General features: G+C 32.9%; 1 protein-coding gene across 7 annotated transcripts in view; it reads left to right on the top strand.

The window, feature by feature from the left end:
- The window catches only part of RyR (Ryanodine receptor), a 395,937-nt gene that overhangs the window by 260,170 nt on the left and 118,600 nt on the right, over positions 1–17,167 (top strand). For all 7 annotated transcript variants that reach the window (XM_081725586.1, XM_081725584.1, XM_081725582.1 and 4 more), the window contains exons 40-44: positions 1,737–1,852; positions 7,335–7,498; positions 9,365–9,463; positions 10,771–10,923; positions 14,124–14,247. In XM_081725586.1, coding sequence (XP_081581712.1) covers positions 1,737–1,852; positions 7,335–7,498; positions 9,365–9,463; positions 10,771–10,923; positions 14,124–14,247 — 656 coding nt within the window. The remainder of the gene's footprint in view (positions 1–1,736; positions 1,853–7,334; positions 7,499–9,364; positions 9,464–10,770; positions 10,924–14,123; positions 14,248–17,167) is intronic.

The raw sequence follows: 17,167 nt of genomic DNA, 5'->3' as shown, positions 1-17,167 counted from the left end.
TGGCATGTATTCATCCGAACAGAACAACATGTATTAAGTACAAGTATTAAATGACACTATAACCTCAAGAATGTTAAATTTGTGACATTCCTTGTTCTTCCTCTGTCGGTTTAAGAATGTAAGTTTTAAGAGTTCGGATAATGTAAGAATTTCAGAGTACGACGTTGCCGATTGCTAATGGCAATGAATATTTTAGTTTGATGATAAGCATTGGTAAATTCTGATGTATTTAGGTGTATTTTCCGTTTTTCGGCGACCAAACTATCTGATCTGACAGATTTAGATCTTAAATTTCGTGCCCTGGACTATTTATAGGTCAACAGAAGAGTGTGATCACCTTTTATATGTGCTTGTGTCAATAACTTTAGGATAACAAAAATCTATTTATTAAGGCAGAGACAATATTATTATCTAAGTTGCCAAAAACTATACTTAAATAATTTCAAGTAATAATTATTCAAGTTCTTGCGTATGAACTTCTACGTGTAAATATTAATGTGCACGAAACTTCTGAAAAAAACTTGTATATGTACTCATATGAAAGTTCACATAAATTAACATTTGAGATAAGTATAAATTAATATAGTAATTCTATTAATAATCTTATTTATCTTTTTAAAAATGAAGGTGAAATTAAAACTTTCAGTTTTGCATCCCATTGTTTTGCTCTGTAGGATGAACAAAACAGATGGGCAATGAGAGAGAACAGTTATAAAAGAAATGATGGAATGCCAATGTGGAAGGAGACGGAAGAACTCCAAGAAAATCCATGAACTTGATGTTGTCCACCACAAACACATATGACCTGAAATCGAGTTGAGTTGATTTTGAGTTTAACGCCCCGTTCAGCAGCGAGGCTATATGAGACGTGGACCTAGTGATTAACGTGGAATCCGAACCACATGAGCTCCCGCCGGGACCTGAAATCGAACCAGGAGTCTCTCGCACTAGAGATAAGCGTTCTACCACCATACCTGCTTCTTTTTTAATTACTATAGGTTACTGTAAATATCTTAATTTTATAAGCAGCAAAAGTAAGTTCAAAATAAAAAATATATGTCATAGATAGAATAAAGCAGACATACATATATAAAAATTATTTTATTTAATTTTGCAAAATTAAAAAATGAAATGAAATCTCTGAGTTTTACGTCCCACGGTTATGCCGGTGAGGCTAAAAGAGACAGTGATGATGAGTAATGAATGAAATGGTGGAATGAAGAAAGTAGGAGGAAACGGGAGAACCCCGAGGAAACCCACGGACACGGTGTTTGTCCACCACATAGTTTACATGGCGGGGGCTGAGATCGAACCCGGGACCCCAAGCATCAGAGGTGAACGCTCTACCACTGAGCCACCGCAACCCTGCAAAATTATAATATAAGCCTACTAGCCTTCTTATATTTGTTCAAATGTTTAAAATAAAACAAAAAAAATAATAAAAGGATTGTAATATGATGAAAACTGTTAGGTCCAATGTCTATTCTTTACTTACAATGCCTAAATTCTATTAAATTTATCATTTTAAAATTTAACCTTGAAACATAATTAAATGTATAAATATTCAAGTCAATGGTATGTCATAAGCTGAGTCTTTTATAATAATGTAAATTAGATCTTTTTATTTGTTTTTATTTGCATTTTTCTGTACACTTTAAAAAGAAAAAGTTAAAATAACTCAATTTGCAGCCTACAATGGAATGCAAAAATATGAATAACATTTTGTATGCTTTCAGTCCTCTATTGAAGCTGGTAGATAGGCTGTTACTTGTGGGAGTATTAACTGATGAAGATGTGGATAAATTATTGATAATGATAGATCCTGAAACATGGGATCCTACTTTTGATAGAGGTAGGTACTATTTTTGATATATTTTTATAATTTGTGATATTTCGATTCTTTACATCTAACTGAACAAAAGTCATAATGAACACAAACGCCGGAAAAGCCTTGTAATCCCACTAATCGATCCACCAATTATTAGAATCACGCAAGTGATAGTTATAAGATTGTGCTGTTAGTACAATACTGCGCAAGATAACATTTGAACGATTCAATCCTATGCAGATTCGGAGTATGGAGGTCACTTCTTTACATTCTGCGTAATCTTTCTTTCCATCTTCACTAGAGCTTTTGCCAGTATCTTATTAATATGAAGTGAAAACAGGCTATAGGAGTATCTGAGCTTTTTTTTCTATTTTGAAATAATATTAAAGAATTGAATATTTTTGTTTTCTTGTATTCATTGTAGAAGAGGGAAAAAATGCTATTTTGTAAAGAACCACAGTACACTAAGAAATAGCTTGGATCACTGATTTAACAAATAAGCGATTGATTGATATATAATTCGTTAAATGATAATTGGGTCATCGAATAGTGAATGATTAGAAGATCGGATAATTGGTAACGGGTGAATGAATAATGGATAATGAAATGATTGGATGATAGACCATTGCATGAGAAGTGATTGGATAGTAGATGATAGATGATCAGCTCTATATGATCGAATTTAAATGAATGAACGATAGATGATTGGAAGATAAATGGATGAATAATGGATGATTAAATGCTGAATGGATGAATGATGGATGTGATTGATTGAGTTGTCAGAAAATGGATGTTTTATTCATCAAATAATGGGTGTTTGAATCATAAATGGATGGACAAAGAGTGATTAGATAATCGAATAGTGCATACTTAAATGATGAAATGTGGGATAATGAATGATTCGATGACCGAATAGTAATCCAATCATACATTATTCAATCGTCAATTTGCTTTTTTTTTTTTAAAAAAAAAAAAAGCTTATATATTGCTATAATCTCTTTTCACTTCATATTTACAAAATAACAGACAACAACAAAAAATAAATTCTGGTGACAATAGTAAGAAAGACCACGCAAAACGTACAGAAGTTGTTCCTATATTCTTAATCTGCAGGGAATCGACTGCATTAACAAATTCAACCGAAATAAACGTTTTAGCTATTTTTTTTTTTTTTTTTTACATAAAATGAAATTCAAGAATTCTCTTTTGATAAAGAATTATCAGGTGAAGTAAAGGAAGTAAAAAGAGTGGCCTCAATATTTTTAAACTATACAGGATTGATTGCATTAATGAAATCGGCACTAATCTACCGGATCTACTACCTATCTATTGCAAAAAATAATCAAACATTTTCTTTTGTTCAATAGCTATCTTGTGGACTAACAGACGTAAAAAAAAAAAAAAAAAGGTGGCTTCCATATTCTTAACCTATACAGAATTGACTCCATTAACAAATTCGCCAGAGATAATTGGTCTAGGTATCTATTTTAAACCCAGACTTGAAAAATTCACTTTTGTTCAAGAGTTATCGTGCTCAGCAATGAACTAACACCACAATGTTATAAGTCTTACTTGCATGATTCTAATAATTGAGAGTTCGATTCAGTATTGTCCAAAAGTTGACCGCTAAATGGGATGAAATGACTCCAATTTTGGGTGAAAAGCCGCTAAAGTTATTCAGCTTTTCTCACTCTCCCTTTCTCTCTCTCGCTATATAAATATATAGTAAATCTGTGATCAGTTCCAAGTTATAGTGTGCGCTACATAGACGTACAAATAAAAAAAAAATAATTGAATGAATCATATGTAACGAATAATAATAATACAGGTTTTATCAATTTAATGGAAATGCCTTAAAAATACCACTTACTGGGTTATATAATCTTTCGATCTCAAAACAGCTCTGATGTGACGTGGAATGCAGTCGTAGAGGTCGCGAATGGTAGCACGTCGAATATTACACCATTTCACATGCAGTATTCAAAGTTTCGTGAGAAATAATGGACGTGGAAATCTACACCGCATTCGTGTCTCCAAATCGGAACACAAATGTTCAATTATGTTCAGGTTTATGGATTGAGTGGCCTAGGGAGGTGTTCAACTTAATTCCAGTCTTATACAAACTATGTCTCAAAGTTGCATCTGTGTGAATGAGCATATTATCATTGTGGAATATGGCGTCATTGCTCATAAAAATATCTAAACCATAAGATACACGCGGTACCCTAAAATGACATAATCAGGGCAGTGACGCGACCGGTAAGCGTCAGCACAGGATTCACTGAAGACCAGGATATTGCGGCCTACAGCATCCACCGCCATGTTTCACGGTTGGATGAAGATACTTCGAATCATATGCTTCTTTGGTCTGACTGCTACAGATAAAAAGGATCCGTGATTTGAAATAAGGTGAACAATGACGCAATCCGACCATATCACACGTTTCTAGTCTTCAGCCGTCCATGTTGCATGTTTACGAAACCTTTGGTGTCGTGCCAACGTGTTGTAGTCCCTTACCAGCAGTTTCGCCAGTGCAATTCGACCCTATATGTCGATGTCATGTAATTCGTGGCGGCCTATGATCGTCGACACAGGCTGTGATATGTGTTGCTTGAGTTTGTCCCTCACTTGCACCGCAGTAGCACCATGGTTTTGAGTAACAATCCGTTTTAATGCTCGGAGGGACCTGTCACTAATAGTGTTCTTCCGACCACTGTTACTCTTCGCTGATGTAGTTCCGCTGTGAGTTTTGTAGGCCATCATCTTGAAAACTATCACTCACGACACTCTCATCACAATTGCCACTGAAGTCACTCTTGCGCCACCTAACCGAGCGCGAACAATTTGCTCTCTTCAGAAATCAGAGTGTGCGCACATTTTACACTATCACTATATGCTTAGTCACTACACACTATATATTACTTTATGATTAGTTTCCTTCCAATGAAATAAAAAAAATGAGTTTTAAAAATACACAAAAGTTAAAAGTCTACATAAAAAATGTACAATTACCTCATTTTTACTCAAGCTTCTACAGATAATCGACCTGCTATCGGTAATCCTGTATTATTTATTCTTCTCAACAGAAGCTCTTCAAACAAAAGAACACTGAAGATTGGAATTATTCTGTGTTAGAGGGCAAGGGAGAACGGAAAGCAAAGCGGGACTCTGGATATGTGATAACACGCTATATAGGCCACTTGACGAATTAGTCGACGCTTGTGCTGATTCAAATAAACAAATATAGGCTATAACAAACTACTTAGAACTGATAGTGCCTGATTACTTAAGGATAAGTTGTCCACAGCATAAAAGTCACTAGATTTGTTAGTCGTCAAATTGTAATTTTAAAAATTATCCAAAATATCGCAAATTGAAAAATAATAATAATAATAATAATAATAATAATAATAATAATAATAATAATAATAATAATAATAATAATAATAATAATAATAATAATAATAATTGTCGCTTTCCTGGCAGTCGAATCTCCTAGATTTGTTGACTTCCCTCAAAATTTGCAACACTGACTCATTTAGAGGGCTTAGGTGGTTTTTCCGTCGGTTTTGCCCATTATGACTTTTGTCCAATCAGATATGTGAAGAATCGTAATATCATAATTTTTTTTAAGCAGAAATTTTTAAAGTTATTTCTCTATAAGGGAATTGCGGAGTCTCTTTCGATCCAAATTTGGGGAAAGCCAAGTTCGATTCCCGGCGATAATTCATGTGATTCGAATCCAAGATAAAGTTGTAGATCCAGATCTCATATAGAATCCAATCCAATCCAATCCAATCCAAATTTGGATTTCTTTCATGCAGCGCAAATTGTATTTGGGAAGATAAACAACATGCATATTAAAACAAATAAAACAGATCACTATAAGAAGAATGTGAAGTTACGTTTTAATTAAAATTATCAATGTTACTTCTAACCAATGAGCGAATGTTAGTGACAATGTGAAGATATGATGATATACTATTGGTGTTAAGTAATACATTGTTGCTATTCGGAGTGCATTTTTCGAATATGACGCTAGAGGAAAGAAAAATGTCTGTTGTCTGGACTACTAGAATTTATATATAATGTAATTTTTCTTGGAAAGTAAACATTTTGTTTTTTGTTGAATTTAAAATTTTGAAGAAATCGAAGTTTCGTTACACCACTAAATGCTGGTTCTACTTTTATGACTAATCTTCCAGTATAAGAACCCAAAAATTGCGTCACTAAAGGAAGATAATAATTTCAGCTATCTAAATATTAGAGGCGACGTGCTTATCACAACTTTCGTAATCTTACAAGGGACTCGCAATTTATCATCAAACAAAACAAGAACAACTCAGCTTTATTATTATTATTATGATATGAGAGAATAATGTATATATACGTAGTATTGCAAGATAATGATTGTTGAAAACAGTGTTGTAAGGAAATTAATATCTTATAAGCTAAACCAACTTCGGGACCTCCGAGAAGTTTAGAGAATGGGTTGATGAATTGTAAAAACTATTTTGCGGTGCCGGTTGTTCACTCGAATGTGTACCAGGCAGTGATGAAAAGTATATCAGTGTCACAAAGCGTAACGTACACAACAGGGTTAAAAAAAATAAGAGTAGAAAAACAATATTCAGCCATTTTTATCTAGATATACTGTACGAGATGCGAAGGTAATAAATGAAATAAAAAATAAATTTAAAAGAAATACTTTTTATTAAATGACGATGAAAGTTTCTGACAATTCAGATTTTAAGTAATTTTCTATAACCAAATATTACTTGAGGGAATACTAACTGATAGAGATGTGGATAAATTGTTGATAATTGTAGAACCTGAAACTTGGGATCCCACGTTTGATAGAGGTAGGTAATTTTACTTTCTTTTTTGCGTTAGAATATAAATACGAGTAGAAATGAAGAAGATACAAAAAAGGTTAGTTTTTATTATTTTTTAAAAAGAGAAAGAGTAAAAAATGAGTATAAAAATGAAACAAAAAACTCAATGCAATGATTTTTTAGCTATGATTTATGATCTTCAAGAATAATAAACAGACTTGACATATTCAAATTTCATTCTCTAAATTTATAACATATTTTCTATTTCTCACAATACTTCACAAATTATATTTGAAGATGCTACCTGAAAAGAAACAAATTAAAAGCTAATAGCAATAGTACATTGCAATGACTGCACACAATTTACTCTCTAATGTGGAGATACATTGATAATATTAACTATAGCATTCCTTTGTATGCTTTTGGTTCCGTTTTATCTGTTATGTTGTGTTCGTTGTTTACTGTACACATACAACTTGTTGTACATTGTAATGATTCATGACTTGGATCTAAAATTTGTAAGAAATATTACAAAGTAAAAGATGAATACTGTAGTCCCTTTCATATATACTTAGTTTGCTTCATTGTATTTGCTGCGTTGCTCTTTTGTTCCTAAATTATTCTGAAATGTTTAATGTATACTTATTTATATAATTTAACTTTTTTTTCAGAGGGTAAAGATGAACACAGAAAAGGCTTACTTAATATGAAAATGGCTGAAGGAGCAAAGCTGGAAATGTGTTATTTACTACATCATTTATGTGACAATCAGCTTAGACACAGGGTAGAAGCAATTGTGGCTTTTAGCCACGATTACATTGGTGAAGTTCAAACGGTAAGATACTTTAATAAAAAAAATAGAAATTTGACTAAAAAATCATAGTAGCAGTATAGCAACTTTTAGATAATTATTACATAAGTAAGTAGTCTGTGCAAATATTCCATAGTTCCATTGTTTACTTATGAATATAAATAGCTTTCTTGTAGTAGTTTTAATTATCAATACTATGAAACCTATCGTTTACTTCAGAAATATTCAATCAACATTAAATTCCTGCAGTACGAATGCTCGTTCAATTATTGATTTACAAAGAATCATAAAAATTTAATCTCATTCATAATTTTTGTTTTGCAATAAGTCACTTTTACAATAGTTACGATATTCGGGTAATAATCATGACACTAGAGGCATGACAAAATAAATAAATTTACTATTTCTAGTTACTTTTTTGCAGGGTAATGGAAAGAGAGAGAGGGTTGGGGCTTTTGCTGATAGGTACTATGTATTTCAGATTTTTTTTTCTTTAACACAGTAACGCATATGAAATGGGAGGAAACTTTTCCCGGCAAGGGATAAATTTTTCTGTAGTGGACATGGAATGGGAAGAAGTTTTCTCCATAAAGGGAGAAATTCTTCCTTGATGAGAAGGGAAAGCCACTTGACGATAGAAGGAAATCCCCTTCATCTCCTCCTGTTGATTCGAACACTACTTCTTTCGCTTTTATTGTTTGGATTTTGAATTTTATGATTCAAATAATTAATAATTGTAGATCTTCGTAATAATTATTGATGTTTCCCCATCCATCATTTATTTTATTTTACGTTCACTACACTTACGATTCCAAAATATTCATTAGTTTTCATCGTTGTAATAGCTAAAACTTATTAAAAATGTCACGTATTTCAATTGAAAAAAAAAAGTATAATGTTCCACATAACATTTAGTTTCAATTCTTTCTCTCTGTTCATCGTTCGGGTATTGAATTTTATTTCAAGCATTTCTCATATCAATGTACTATGGCGATTCATATGATTTTGTATTACTAGTATATAATTAAAGAAAATTTTATAACTTGGAATTATTGTGCGCTTCGCTACTTCCTATTTGTCGTTTTGCTTCGCATATATGAGCAGCTCGGGGTAACATAATATTGAGTGCCACTTCCGGAATCGAGTCACAGAAGAGTATGTAGATAATTTGATTTCGGAAAGGTACCTGCAGATGGCAAGGGAAGCTTGATTGCTATGTACCATTGCATTGAATTGCATGGGAGTATTGGCCTTCTTTTCCAGTTTACTCGAAAGTTAGAGAATGTGATATACCATTATACCTACCCGAGCCAATCACACACACACACACACGATGATCCTCGCACCTGGTTTGTATTATACTGCCATTTCACCCTATTTTTATTACTCCATATTCACAGAGAATCAAATGTCTCCATCATATCTAGTTTTCTAGTTTTTCTGTCTTTCATCACACGTAGTTGTGTCTTATTTGGTATAGGTATATTGGTCAATAGTCGACCTATTATAAAAGAAATGTTACTAGTGTGTGAAGTGTAAATGCTTATAATGTAATAAAATATAAAAGTGAATGCTTTGTTTTCATACTTCTTTATCACTGTATAACTTCTTTACTCTTGTAAAACTGGATCAAGTATATAAAAACTTATTTTTGTTTAATATTAGACATAATACACTAGTTTAAAAAGATCGTGTATTGCAATGGCTATTTATTAATAGCTATTTATTTATCTCTCAGTAGCACAAGTTCTATCGGTACTAATTATGTTTGGCAGATTCCTGGTAAGTAATACAGTAATGGGAAAAATAGTTATAAATAGAGACAATAAACTTCTGTAAGGACTGAGAAAATTTCTAAAGCGTCATATTTTTTTTTTTCTTTTTCTTTAGGATCAATTGAGAAGATACATTGAAATCAAACAATCAGATCTTCCTTCTGCTATTGCTGCTAAGAAGACTCGAGAGTTCAGATGTCCACCTCGAGAGCAGGTATCTACATAAAAATATTCTAATCTAACAATGTGTTACTTTCATAGCATCGGTAACTAGTTACATAGATAAATGTATCAGAAATTCGATATATATCTCATATGCACATACTTGTGACTATCCGAAAGTAATATCTGATATACTTATTATTATACTATGATTTATTTTTAACCAGTTGTTGAAAACAATTAATATTAAAAGTTTTAGAACATTGAGTTGCAAAAGACACTTTTTAGTTTCGTAGCGCGCTGACAATGTAATAGAAAACATTTTTGTCTTTAATTTTTGTCTCAGTCTTTAGTTTCATTTACATTATATTTCATCTACTTTTGATATACTTTTTCAAATGATAAGGAAAAGGATACATTTCATTCATATACTGATATTTCACCTACTTTCGGTATACATTTTCCAAATATTGGGAAAAGATCATACAATGAAATCTGTGTTGAATAGAACTTCATTGTCTGTGTCTTATTTCCGGTTAGAACAGGCTTCCATTCAATATACGCTACATTGATTTTGAACACTATTTTACGAAGGTCATTCGAAAAGTAAGAATTTGGTTTAATAACGCTAAAAGCAAATGTTTAGTAAAATTACTTATTTTCCGTACAGAAGTAAACTTTAGTCTACCTCTACACATAATCATCTCGCACACATACACATACATCATCCTTTATCATATCTGTCCCGAATATGACGTCCTCATGTAGTACTTGACTGCCGCCAATCGATTATTTCAGGTGTGTTCGCTGTAGTCTTCAACTCATTATCATTTCAAAATTGTTGTCCGCCTAGCAACTCTTTAAACTTAGTGAACTGATAGCGGTCACTAGAGGCAGGTCCGAAGTATAAGGAGGATGAGCAAACACCTCCCATCAAAGTTGATCCAACAGGTTGCGGGGTGCAGCAGTTGTATGTGGGTAGACAAATTTCACAATCCTCACCTGACAATTGATGGGATTTTGTATCAGAGCGCTCACTTTTCTAACACACGGCAATTAGCCAATAGCAAGTGATACCATCACAACTCACAAATTACTGAGCAAAGATGTTAAAGAAACCAGTTAAACGACCAGCGTAAAGGACATGACCTGCGTGACACCTAGAGTACACAAAGGTCGTTACTTTGTGGACGGCCCTCGTACTAACTGTGAAAGTAAAGAAAAAAGTAGAAGTAAGCATAAAAGTAAAGAAATAGTAATAAGCATAAATTATTTACTTAAATACTTCATTGTATTTGCATCTTAAAAGTGTTCTTATTTTGTTCCCTTACTTACTCAAATTTTCCTTTTATTTTCCAGATGAAAGCAATTTTGTGCTTCAAAAATTTAGAGGATGAAGATACAGAAAACTGTCCAGTTAGTGTTGATATTCGAACTCCTTTGCGAGAATTCCACGATGAGTTTATGTCAAAAGTGTCCCTCGCAGCTTTACAAGAACCAGAAGCAACAGAGGTATTATTATTGTTTTATGTCTCACCTTTAATACTTTAACAATATTGACTGAAGAATATAAAGAAGATGGGTGATATAATGTGAACACCTAGAACAAAAAGGAAACGTGTAGAACATCCTTTATTATGAAAAATAGCCAAGATCGCTAGGAATCGAATCATATAGATCCTGTCTTGTATTTAGTGGAGTGTTGTCCCACTCACCATGCAAAAGCTACTACAGTTTCTTGAAAGATGAGGAAAGGAAGCAAGACCTCACTCTGTGTTCCAAAACGAATCGCAGTAGTTCAATTATGTTCAAATCGGGTTGATTTGTGGAACTGGAAGAAGTGTGTTAGTTTCTGTTGATGCTCCTTGAACAACGCTTGTACATTCCTAGCTATGTATCTTGAAGCCATGTCATCCTGTTAGATTTTTTCATGCACGATAACAGTAGTATCTGGAGAGTATTAGCATATGACCATCCACACCATGTTAGAATCGTCTTCATATTTGACAATTAGGAGGAGACAGTCTGAATTGTAGGTTTCTGTTGGCGTTCGCTAGATACTCATCCGTCTAGCGGTGGGAAGTAGGTAGTTCTTTTTGGCATTCAACGGCGTCGTAAGAGGCTTGGTGACAGCAGTAGGAATATTGATTTCATGAAACTCAAGTAGCACTACTTTCGTAGAAACAGGATTATTTGTGTGGCAATTAAGGAGTTCTGCTGTCACTTCCGCTTTAACCACAATCTATCCTATCAGAAAATTTTTCTTTTCTGCCATTATTATGTTCTATGTAAAAGGTTTTTCCACTCATACTGTATTACTGCTTAATATTTGACACAATTATTCGCAATATTCCTAGAAGACTGCGACTATTGCCAAGCCAGGCAACTAAGCAGAAGCACAATCTGCCATCTTTTAAGGTCTGTAGAGTGAGACCTTGACAGTATATCTGACACATGGACGAACTAACATATAACGGTTCTGCAAGCCCATACTAGAACTTTTTTTTTTTAAAAAAAGTAACGCGTGACGTGTGATAACGATAGTAACTTAGTGGTGTTTTCTCACGGCTGCTCATATTATTCTGTCCATCCCAGTATACTTATGTATAATCCATTTAATTTGATATATGGTTCATTAATATTGTAATTATTGTTATACAAGTATTTTAGTGTTATGTTCATGAATTGTCTATGCAATTTAATATTGGGAGATAAACCCAATAGCATTATGTAAAAAAAGAATAATAAGCGTGTCAATTATTTGGTTGTTAGAATCATACATGCATATACTAGAATGTGTAACTTTAGCTCCAATTATTTCGATATATTGATATTTTTCCCATGAAGTTCTCGTTTTTCTCTTGAAATTAGAGTTCGCATTAGTGTCCAGGATAATAAATTTCTCGTGTAGTGAAAATCTATAATTGGTGCTTATCATAGAAAATAACTACCGTGTTAGAGATCCTTACTCGTTCGTCTCATTAAGAGTACTTTTAGGAGATTACCTTTCACGAAATTTTGGAACATGTTCCACAATATTGTGTGAGAATAGCATGCTTTGCGTGAGTAACTGTAGTTTAAATTAAATAAGCTGGAGCTTAAACAAAATTAAAATCTAATTAAACCAAACACTTATTATTATTATTATTATTATTATTATTATTATTATTATTATTATTATTATTATTATTATTATTATTATTATTATTATTATTATTATTAACCTGTGTTACAGTTTTGACATTTCCAATTGTCATTGCAATAGTGTGTCTGATAAAGACAATGAGACATAGTGGCTCTATCTAACTTTGTTTACCTGGAAAGCAGGAACAATATAAAAATGACTGGAAAGTAACAAAAGAGAAACTGAAGAAAAACAAAAAGAGAATAATTATGCTGACAACTACAATTGCGAATTTTAATGTTGCTTTCATTCAATAAAGATTAATGTTCTTTATCCAAAAGACTTATATTTTGAGTCTCTTATTTGTTTACGATTTTCATTTGTTTAAATTTTATTTTTCTTTTATTTTTATACACATATTACGAACATATTTTATAGATACTCGATACTTCCGCCTATAGACAACAAAACTACTTTACTTTTTTATATCACCGATATCCTCAGAGATATTTGCAGGGCTTTTGTCCTTTGTTTTCAGTAACACAGCGGAAAATTAACAACAATACTCTGTACAAACAATTCATGTTGAAGAAACAAAAGATTATGCGCCTACGTGATAACTATGGCCTTTCTTATATTAAATCAATTATGAAATTTTCCACTAATTGTAATTAGGATTTAATAAGTATTGCATTGTCAAGTGTTATAGATTTTGCATATGAAACACTCAACATAAATTTAAAAAGAAATAATGTTGTTTATTATTATGTGATGTTGAATCTGCTTTTGTTACTAATATCAGTAGAATATATATATATATATATATATATATATATATATATATATATATATATATATATATATATATATATATATATATAATTGATGGGCGTTTACAAAAAAAAAACACCCTTGTGTACAAAAGTAACAATTTCAGTAGAAGCACTTTTAATTTGATTACATAAAACAATAGTATACGAGTATACTATAACAACTTTTTGTATCTAGTTATTGATTTTAGGTCAACTCTAGGACTGTATTACAACACTGACATAATAAGAATATTTAAAAACATGTTAAGAAATAAATCGTGCCTTGGAATTCGTTAATCTTAAAGGAACAGAAATATGTAAAGGTAACCTGTCCTTTAATTTTCTGCTTAAACGAAAGAAAGACTTCATTCTTTTCTAAAGAAACGTAAAGAAATATTTTAATTCCTTTTCGAAATTACCCAAGGAGTCAATGGAATTTGAACTGAAAATTTGGTTGAGTTGAAATTTGTATTAGCCAATGTCTGTACTTGTACCTGGCTTAAAGCATATATTATTTAGAACAATTATGGAGTGAATTTGTTCAGTTTTTTAGAACAATGAATAAAACACGTAAATAGGAAAGGAGCTAGTCACAGAATGTCCTTTTACGAAAAAGTACTGTAAACCGAACAAAGTGTTCTTTTTTTTTAAAAAAAAACAAAAAAACTTTCCGTATGTAATTTGAAATTGAAAGTTTGTAAAAAGGAACCATAATTATACGCCGACTTTGCTACTACAGTATTCAGTAAATTCACTTGTTTCCCATTCAATTATAGGAAGCTCCAGTAGAGGAGGATAAACCAGGAGTCTTTAGAAGAATGCTTAACTTTGTAAATGCTGTGAAAGAAGCAGACGTAGAACCAAAGGAAGAGGAACCACCTCCAAAGAAAATGCCTGAAGGTAAATTGTTTTTCTTTTCAAATGTTAAAATTCTTTTCAAGAATGTAAAATGTTAATTTGCCAGGAAATTTTCAAATTATTTTGTGCTCAATACATCGACAGAGTAGAAAATTAGCTAAACTAGTTACACAATCAGTAATACAAATTAATGTTCTTACGTTAGATTAATGAGATTACATTAACAAGTTAGAGTGGTTATGTTACTAAATCACAGTATTGATTCAAAATTTCTGATTTCTTATGTTTTGAATTGTTTTGTTTCATGCAGATTAAATAGTAACATCAATGTTAATATGCTCATTAACAATCTAAACTCTTCGGCCAGTGTTGTAGGAATCAAGGACAAAATATTATTACATTTCCAGTTATTTGCTTTTCTAATGTAATAAATTTGATAATACTTATTTAATATACAGATCTTTGTCAATTTAATGGAACACCTGAAAAAGTGCAACTTACTGGATTAATATCGTGCTGGACCACCTTTTGTCTTCAGAACAGCTCTGATGCGACGTGAAATGGAGTCACAGAGGGTGAATGGTAGTAGTGGAATATTGCACTATTCCGCGTGCAGTGCAGCACTCAGTTTTATAAGAGAAAATGGAGGCGAAAATCTGCGCCGAATTCGTGTCTCCAAAACGAACCACAAATGTTCCATTATATTCAGGTCTTGGGATTGGGTGGGCCTGGGAAAGCGTTCAAATTCATCCCGATATTTCTGAAATCAAGCCATAACAGCTGTGTGAATGGGTCCATTATAATCCTAGAATATGGCGTCGTTGTCTGGAAATATCTGAACCGTAGAAAATTTATAGTTAACAAAATGGCGACATAATCACGAGTGGAGGCTTGACCGGTAAACGTCAGCATAGGACCCACTGAAAACCAGGATATTGCGACCCACATCATCACAGAACTAACGCCATGTTTCACGGTTGGGCGGAGACACTGGGGATTATACGCTTTCTTGGGCATATTTCACACATAAACATAGCCCATAGTATAACATACGGTGTGAGATGAATGATGACTCATTCGACCATAACAATTTTCGAGTCATCGGCGGTTCATGTTGAATGTCCAGGGCACCATTGGAGTCGTACTAAAGCGTTATGGTCCCTTACCAACTGTTTCACTCAAGCAATCCAATTCTGTATGTCCATTTCTTGTAACTCGCGGCGGATTATGTTTGTCGATAGGTTGTTGGAGAAGTTGGAATTTCTCCGTTACTTGCACCTCTCGGCGTGACTTGTCATTTGCCGTTGTGGTTTTGCTGTTAGTTTCCAGACTGTCATCACCTTGGACACTGACCTTGAGAGACACCCATCACACTTGCCACTTTCTTCACCCTCGGACCACATAACCGAGTGCCAATAGTTTGCTCTCTTACACTATCACCATTTGGTCAGTTCACTGCCGCTATACTGCTCCTTAGGTAGAGCAGAGTTTTAGCTAACACATCACCATAAACAATCTGACACTACGTTCACCACCTGACCATTGCCAGCTTAGACATCTGAAGTGTTTCCAACTCTAAGTGTTCCCATTAAATTGATGAGGATATGCATATCAAATTACAATAAATGAATATACAGTTTAATGAATGTTATGTATGGACTTCAGAAATTTCATCAAATTTTTGCAACAATGTATAGCAAAATGTTCTTCCAAAATATGTTAATAATTTCAATACCAGCGTCATCGTGTGACCATTAGAATAGCCAAGCAAAATAACATAGACATAATCATTATTAGAGAAGCGTAAGAGCTTTAAACCCCTTTCCGTGTGAATTAGAAATGTCACGGTTATGATGTGAAAATCTAATCCGTGAAAGATGAACCAAGAAAATTATGAAAAATTGGAACGCTATAAACAGTAGCATAACGAGGGAGAGGCACTTGAAGATCGAACCCCTGAAATGGTAGTATTATATAAATAACATTTCAATAATTTATATCTTTCTTCTTATTTTTCTTACTTATTAACTTTTTTTAAAAATCTCCAATATAATTATAAGGTCTGTTTATTTTTATGATTAGCTAAAACTCGAGCGAAAAAATAAATTAAAAAGTAAAAATGACAAAATAATTACAAATGGATAATATGAGAGTCAGAAAGCAAGAGTTTCAAATAAAACGTCCATCATGAAGAGTTGTAAAATGTCCACAATGAAAACGTAACTTTACAATGGTACAAAAAAAAAAAAACCCTGAAAATATCGTATTGTCCATCAAACTGGTGTAAACGGTGATCACTACACAAAGAATCAAAATAAATTGGGCAAGCAATGTATATTTCTGTTTCAATTTCTTTATGCTATATTTTCTGCATTGACGATAACTGAACAACTTCTTAGACATTTTACTTCCAACGCCATCCAAGAACACCTTCGGGCACTTTTCATTTTCTGGAAAGAAGACTTGTTGGGCAATCCCTTCTTTTCCCAGATAAATAACCGTCTACCACTTGATGAGGAAGTACAAGACGAAAGTTCAATTGATGAGCATCAGGACTCGTTATGTTACTTGGAGAAATTAAAACAATTGACAATTGCAAGGTCAATAAGAAAATAAAAAATTGGTGTCAGCATTTCACAGATTTTCTGCCAATGGGATGTATTTCTTGTCTTTGATCGAATACGCTCTCACCACCCATATTTTCGTTATAGACAGAACAGCAATACATAGTGGACAAAATGCTGAAGACGTGTCTTCTTTGTTTGTACGATTTACGCACATAACTTTGCGAGGATTATGGGTTGTAGCAAGAATAGCAAGTGTTTCTTGTCCATTTACTTTAGGATAGTGCAAGGCAAGTTATGAAAGCTGCATATCAATATTATCAGTTCAATACCTCATCTGTGTGGTTGCCAGATTCAATCAAAACTTAGGGGGCGCGGTGGCTCAGTGGTAGAGCGTT

Source organism: Thermobia domestica, chromosome 9 (assembly GCF_964235325.1).
Source record: "Thermobia domestica chromosome 9, izTheDome1.hap1.1, whole genome shotgun sequence".
Taxonomy (NCBI): Eukaryota; Metazoa; Arthropoda; class Insecta; order Zygentoma; family Lepismatidae; genus Thermobia; species Thermobia domestica.
The sequence above is the reverse complement of the archived record's forward strand: the minus strand, read 5'-3'. Positions and strand labels throughout refer to the sequence as shown.